This window comes from Crocodylus siamensis, chromosome 9 (assembly GCF_052110815.1).
Source record: "Crocodylus siamensis isolate JL-2025a chromosome 9, ASM5211081v1, whole genome shotgun sequence".
NCBI lineage: Eukaryota > Metazoa > Chordata > Crocodylia > Crocodylidae > Crocodylus > Crocodylus siamensis.
This window is the reverse complement of record NC_143403.1, coordinates 32744381-32752084: the sequence shown is the minus strand read 5'-3', so window position 1 is coordinate 32752084 and position 7704 is coordinate 32744381. Positions and strand designations below refer to the sequence as shown.

At 54.0% G+C, this 7704-nt stretch overlaps 1 protein-coding gene and 1 pseudogene across 1 annotated transcript; both read right to left on the bottom strand.

Moving 5' to 3' along the window:
• Positions 1-2028: 2028 nt before the first annotated feature.
• Positions 2029-2167, bottom strand: LOC149857285 (U2 spliceosomal RNA; annotated as a pseudogene).
• A 3616-nt stretch (positions 2168-5783) lies between these two features.
• Positions 5784-7399, bottom strand: LOC149857284 (uncharacterized). The gene has a single exon (XM_090063276.1). It carries the CDS (start codon positions 7258-7260, stop codon positions 6064-6066), a length of 1197 nt encoding a protein of 398 aa, XP_089919402.1. The 5' UTR covers positions 7261-7399; the 3' UTR covers positions 5784-6063.
• Between the last annotated feature and the right edge of the window lie 305 nt (positions 7400-7704).

The window sequence follows — 7704 nt, the reverse complement described above, 5'->3', positions numbered from 1 at the left end:
AGTTGTTGAGCCCCTCCCGGGGCGGGGGGGAGACCCAGGAACTCTGTGACAGAGACTGGCTTGCCAGAGACTGTCTCAGAGACAACCCGCGTGCTAGAGATAGTGACTGGTCGTCACAGTGCTGTCTCTTAGCTAGGCCCTTAGGCCTACTGGTCTCCTCCTCACCTGCCTCTTGCTTTGCATCGATACCGTTTCTCCATTTCGACCCATTGGCATTGGACCTTCGGCCCGCTTGACCTGGTTACGACTTTGGATCACCTCATCGGACTCCCGCTATCTCTCGACTGGCTGCCGACTTCGGCTACCCACTGGGCCACCAACTCTCTCTGTGTTCAGTTACAGTTTTTTTTGTTCGTTGTCCCTTTTCATGAGCTGTCTCCCAACTCTGGGACTAGGCATCAGGCTGCCGCATCTATCCCTGGGCAAGTCCCAGGGGTAGAGAGGAAGGGCTTGTTTGCCAAACCTCGTGAGTGGACAGACCCCCTTGTTTGTTGTATAACTGTAACAAGAAGAGGCATCTGTACCTGCGCCACCAAAGCATAAGTCAGTAAATCTGCTTGTTTACAACCATCAAGCTTTTGTGCCACCCCGACTCAACCGCCGCTAATCCCAACCTGTACGCATCCAATTTGCCCCCACCCGGCCAACCCATCGTGACCAAGGAGACCGTGAGCTTGGCTCAATCAGCTGCCCGGGCCCTTCTCGACAAGGGGCTGTGGAGCATCATCGTACCTTCCTCTTGACCGACACGATCATAGCCGAAGTCTATAACTATACAGCCTAGCCAAACTAGTGGTGGCTCCCCTGGGTGGCGGGACATGGAGGTAATCAGGTCACGTACCTCCATTCGTGACCTTCTCCTCTAGGAGGCGCTTGTCACTGGCTGTCCTGCCAGCCCGATGGTGACCTTTGTTGTGCTGATCAGATAAGCCGTAAATGGAGCGGGTGTCGCTGGAGGCGTGGACTGTGGCTCATCAGGGAGAGCTGACAGCTTTGAATAGAGGGCGGGTGAAGCGTCCTCTGCTGGCCTGCCTTTTGGGCTGTTGTATGGTGGGGACGGTGCTGTGGGTGGAGCTACAGGCTGCATGGGCAATGGTGTCTCCACCGCTTGCTTTCTTCTCAGCTCTCATCGGCTGCCCATTGCACTGCAGCATAGAGCTGAGACTCCAAGTTAACATACGACTGCACCGCGTTAACAAAATGCTGATACACAATACTTAGGCACTTTACTTTATCCCACATGGGCCACAACCACTAATGTGCAGTTTTCCCATATGTTTCTAAATCACTGATCAAATCCGTGGTCATTTCATGCCCCAGAGAGCCTTCCTTTAATAGTGGGCAGCAATAATTATTTGCGGGTGTATCGACTCCTAGGCTTTTTAAGTGTTGCAGCCCCCATGCCCAGGTTTGTGCCGGGGTAGGATCTCCTATCCCATGCCCCTTAACTTTCTTTAGGGACACTGTCTGTCCCTCATCTAGCGGATGGAACAAGGTTTTAGAGTCCATTAACAGACATCCTAGGGCTGAGGGCATCCCCTCAAAAGCTCATTCCTTCAGGCCCTTCTTCAGGGACAAATAGCCTTGGCAAGTTTTGGGAGCCGAGCTAGCAGCATGGTAACTCATATGCGCCCATAATTCAGCATCATCTTCAGTGAGGCAGCATCCCCTGCCCCACTGACATGCGGCGACTAGTGGGTCTGAGACCCCCAATCCTGTTCACAATGCCATGGCACACTTTTATTAAGTACAAGGATCAGGGATAAGGTCTGTGGGGCTTTTAGATAGCAGTGGGGTTATGCAAGTCTAGCTTGCAGTGATTGCTTTAAGTAATTGACAGGGAGGAGGAGGCGGGGTAACAGGAACTAAAATATTTAATTACTTACTGCACCAGAGAAGAAATAGAAGCAAAAAAGCAGAGAGGAAATGGCAACACATACTGACATACCAGTGCAATAACAACAGCATCCAATGATTACTAGTCACAGACAGGAGGCAGAAGCTAGGTGATTTTTTTTTTTTTTCTGCTTTTTTTGCACCGGTCCTGGAAGCACTGCAATACCAGGTCAATGCATGGAGTGGATGGAGCACGCTCCGGTTCCACCACCCAATACCAAAAAGAATCTGCTCAATATAGATCTCCTAAGGAGGACATATCAGAGACAATTACCCTGGGGAGCTCGCCTACGTGGTCACACTGCTTCCCCTACCTTTTTTTTTTTTTTTTTTTTAATATTAAAAACATTTTATTAGAAAAAGCTGTCACTATGAAACACATTAAGAAAAACTACAAGTAAACAAAACGCACCTGAGGTTTCACAAAGTTAATACAAACTCACTTTTACAAAATTTCCTAACATTCACAGAAGGAATAAAATCACTTGTGAATTCCTGAAAACCCATTTAGAAATCATTTAACTTGTTTCTGATAGAATTGCAAGTTCCCTCACCCACTCTTGGAGCCCCTTATCCATTTTATCAGAGGGGAAAAAACAAAAACAGGCACTATTAAACACATTGTGGAACCAGAATCCCACCTTATTACATAATATTCACATATTCAATGTCGCAATCGACCTGCTGAAGGCCCCCCCCCACCCTTGCTGGCAAATATGCTGTCCCTTAAACTATCCTATGCCTACGCGGGGCTGAAACAACCCTCTGAAGTCCAGCCCTTCCCAGGGCGTTGTATCCCCTCCTTGCGTTCTCTGCTTTCCTCTTCCTCTATAGAAATACAACTCGTGCATAGCTAATTGCAGACACTCTACCATTGAAAAGCACGAGCCCTTTAGTGCTAGCAGGGAACGCACTTTCCAAATTGCTACTTTAATACATGTGACAAGCACCCTCACACCCCATGACCCATCCGTCCCCTCTGTCAAACCATAGAGCACGTTTTCACTCGTGATCCCCGTTGCCTTCCCTGTCTCCTTCAAAAAAACCCCTGCCCTCCCCCACACCTTCTGTGCATAAAAACAACCCCACAAAACGTGCGCCACGGACTCAGGTTCGTCACAAAGTTCTCTTGGGCACTTGGGGGACCGTGTGAGTCCCCATCGATATAGTACTTGTCGCACTGGCAGTGCGTTTCTCACGGCCCTCCAGGCCAGCTCCTCGTGCTCCCCTTTCCATTCCTTCCCCACCAACCCTCTCCACACCCTGCTGACCTTGTCCGTGCTCAACTCCCCGACATCAGCCATTCTCTGCTTCCCCCTGAGGAACTTGAGGACTTTCCTGGCATCCGCCAGGCCTTCCATCCCTAACCCTGCCAAGCCTTCCCTGGCCACAAAGGATCCAAGGCGTGCGTAAGGGAGTGACATCCGCCAAGCCCACGCCCCCCGCCACCCGCTCCCAAACAGTCCCAGCCTCTGTAGGAGCCTTCCCCCCCAGAAAACACAAAGGTTGGAAACCGGTCCCGCTGCGCCCCTCGCTTCCCTCACGACCATCTTCAGAAAGTGCACATAAACAAAAACCTCTATATTCAGGAGAGCCCATCCCCCCAAGCCCTCTTCCTTATATAACTCTGTCCTGGCCACCTTCTCTGTCTTCCCCCCCCAAAAGAAGAGGCACAATGCCCGCTGGACCCGCCGGGCCTGTAGCCAGGACGGGGGGTACGCCATCGCCGTGTACAGGATCTTTGGCAACAGGCACTGTTTGATCACTTGCACCTTTCCCCTTGCGGATAAATGCCGGGTGCTCCACAACCCCACCGTCTGGTTGACTCTCGTCTCTAACACTTCCCAAGCCCGCTTCCCTTTTCCATGGGTATCCATCCACACGCCCAGGATTTTCAGTTCCTCCCTTTCCACCCTCAATCCAAATTTCCCCAAATCCCCCCAGTTCCCAACCGCCAGGACTACGCTCTTGTCTGTGTTCACTCTGGCTCCAGATACCTCCCCAAACTCCGTAGCGTGCTTCACCACTCTTTCTAAGGACACCTCGTCCCTCACCACGCATGTCACGTCGTCCATGTACAGGAGGACTTTTAATTCCCCGCCCCTCGGCACTCGAACCCCGCTGATCTCCCTATCGCTTCTAATTCGTTGTGCCAGCAGCTCAATGGCGCAAACAAAGAGCCCCGGCGACAGCGGGCACCCTTGCCTCACCCCCGAATCCACTGCAAAGGCTTCTCCCAGGAAGCCCCTCACCAGCACCCTGCTCGTTGCCCTCCCGTAGAGCGCCCGCAGCCACCCCACAAATTCCCCCGGCATCCCCATGCCTGCCAGAACCCCAAACAGAAACTCGTGCCCGATGCTGTCGTACGCCTTTTGCAGGTCCAGACTCGCCACTATCGTGTTCCACTTCCGGTCGGTAATGTACGACAGCGTGTCCCGGAGCAGCCAGTGTGCGTGTGTCGTCCGCCGCCCCCCCACCACGCACATTTGTTCCCCGCCCAGCACCTGCGGTAACACCTCCCCCATCCTTGTCGCTAGGATCTTGGAAAATAATTTATAATCCGAATTCAGCAGGGTGATCGGTCTCCAGTTCTTAATGTCTTCCCGTCCCCCTTTCTTATAGATCAAGACCACGACTCCCTTGGCAAAGCCCTCCCCTACCTGACCCCGATCCATAATTTCCTTAAACAGGGCCAACAGGTCCCCCTTCACTAATTCCCAAAACTTCCCATAAAATTCCACCGGGATCCCATCGCCTCCCGGGGTCTTCTTTAAAGGCATTGTCCTCAAGACCCCCAGCATCTCGGTTTCGGTCAATTCCTTTATCAGCCCCTGTCTCCCGTCTTCCCCCACTTTGGCTTCCAAACTCCCCACCAGCCCCTCCAGGTCTTCTCGCCTCCCCGCTTTCCTACGAAACAAATCTCCGTAGAACCTAGTCACCTCCCGCAATACCCCATCCACGGCCTCTACCCTCCCTCCGTCGGCCGTGCGGACCGCCCCCATCACCCGCTTCTTCCTTCTCACCCGCAAGGCGAAAAACTTGCCCCATTCCTCTCCCTCCTCCACCCACTCCGCCTTGGCCAGGAACATCCGCTCCTGCATCCTGGTCCGGAACCAATTTTTCACTCCCTCCCTCGCCCTTTCCCATTCTCCCTGTACGGCTGCCCCCTTCTTCCGCTCTTCCCACAACCTTTGAACTTCCCCTTGTAAACGCACTAACTCCTTCTTCCTCTGCCATGCCCGCTTCCTCCCCACCTCAGTGAACCACTCTCGCACGCGTTGCTTGATTTCTGCCCACCAGTCCCAGCGTGTTGGGAAAAGGGGCTGTAAGGATTGCCACTGGCGATACGCCCTTTGAAAGGCCATGCATTCCTCTGGGTCGTCCAGTAAGGACACGTTTAATTTCCAGACCCCTCTGCCCTGTTTCAGCCCCTGCCCGATGCCCACTTCCACCCACAGCACGCGGTGGTCCGAGAAGCTGACATCTATCAGTCGCTTGCCACGGATTGCCAGTCCCTCCGACACCAGCACAAAATCGATTCTCGATTGGCCCCGCCCACCGGGATCCACTCTAGTAAAGACTCCTGTCCCTGCCCAAATATCCTGGAGCCCCTCATCTTGAATCCACCCTCGCAACCACTTCCCTGTACTATCCATCCCGACTCTCTCCCCAACCCCTACCTGCCCACCCTCTTCAAGTATGCAATTGAAATCCCCCATCACGATCCGCGGCCCTCCACCCCCCACACACATCCCCATTTTGCGGAAGAAACGTACCCTCTCCGTTCTCTCGGCCGGGGCGTAGACGTTGTACAACGTCACCTCCACACCCTCCACCTCAACCACTGCCTTTTGCAGTCGCCCTTCTTCCAGGACCTGCTGCCCTTTGATTTTCAAACCCCGCTCCCTCATCAAGAACCCTACTCCTGCCGCTCGATTTTCGTTTGAGCCCCCCCACCACGACGGTCCCACCTCCCAGCGCTTCTCCAGATAGCCATAATTTCTCCCCCAGGGGATCCCACACTCCTGTAGGCCTAACACCTGTGCGTCCAGACCTTGTAAGGTGCTATACATTGACTCCCATCTCTGCCTCCCATATACACTTCTTACATTTAAGGATGCTATAGTCAACGCCATCATGGCTATTTTTCCGACAAAGCCTACCTCGTTAAACATCCGATCCGCTACTGGGATCTGAGCTGTCTTCCCCCACTTTCCGCATCCCCGTGGCCCTAGCCAGATGTTCGATAGCAGTCGGGCTGAGGTAGCCACAAACATCCGCCCTCCCAGACTCCTCAACCTCTCGTCCCTCCACCAGCAGTTTCCCGCTCTTCCCCTTGTCTCCTTTCTGTGTAGTCCCTTCTGTCCCCCGTACCGTTCCCCCTTCCTCCTCTAGTCTCTTTTTCATAGGTTTAACCCTCCGCTTCTTCTTTCTTTTTACAGGGGAGGGTTCTTTCCCCTTCTCCCCAGACAGGTCCAAGTCCATGGTTGCCGAATCCGATTCGTGTGCCCCTTCTCCTGCTGCCTCGCTCTGCTCCTCCTCCATGTGTTCCTCTCCTCCCGACTCCAAAAGCTGGTCAGCCGCCTCAATCACATCGTGTCTCTGCTCCACTTCCGGTGTTTCCTCCACTAGGAAGGTGTCTACATCCGGGTTGGTGGACTCCGCCTCCTCTGGCTTTTCTTGATCCCTCTCCTCTGCTGCGTAGGACTCTCGGGCTTTGTTCGCGTAGGACCGGGGGCACTGGCGCTGCAGGTGCCCCTCACCTCCACAAACGGTACATTTCAGTTCCTCTTTACAGGCTTGTGCCCGGTGCCCCCTGCCACCACACCGGTAGCAGACTGTCAGGCTACAGAAGGCAGCCAGGTGCCCCGCCAAGCCACACCTGCTACACAGTTTCGGCTGGCCGTGATAAGTCACGTATCCGCGGTAGGGCCCTATGGACACGACAGAGGGCAAGTGTCTCACCCCGCCGGGGTGTCTGGGGTCTTCGTCCAGGAGGACTCTGGCTCTCCATGCCCCGGTCCAGATTTGCCACTGATCCAGGACCCGCTGAATATCAAGGATCTTTTCGACCCGCCCCTCCAGCCACCTTCTGACATCTGCATGCTCTAGGTCATCTGTATACATTTTAAAATATAAAACTCTCTCCCGTGCCTTCTGGCCTGCCTCAAAATGCAGACCCCGTAAGTCCTCCTTGTCTGCTACTTCTGCGTAGCGGGCCCAGAAGGCAGCGTACGCCTCTCGCCTCCAAAAGGTGATATTCCAGTGGCGGAAGTTATCAAAAGCCACCACGCAACTTAAATCTTTAGGGTTCACATGCAACTCTTCAAAAAGCACCCTGGTCATAAAGTCTGCTCTCAACATAGTTGTTTCTCCTTTGACCCCTTCTGGAGTCAAAGTGGCCTTGACCCGCAGCTTCAGCGTTCTTCGGGGGTCTCCTTCTTCCCACAAACAATAGGAAGGTTCCGGGCCCTTCCGGGCAGCTTTACTGCTCTCTGCAGAGCTCCGCCTCCCTTCCGGCAGTGGCACCGCCCCCTCTCTAGAATCTTCCTGCCCAGCAACGTTACCACTCTTCCTCTCCGACGACACCACCTTGCCTCTGCGGCCCACCGTGGACCAGTCCCCAACCACCTCCGACGCCATGCCGCCAGGACGCTCACCAGAAACGCTCTTCATTGTCGAAGCCAACAGCATCTTAGATGAAACACTTGCTGATCCATACTCTTCAAGAATCAAGGCTTGCTTCCGCGCCGCCGCCTCCAACAACCGAGCCTCTTCGTCCTGCTCCACCACCTCCATGGCTCCAGC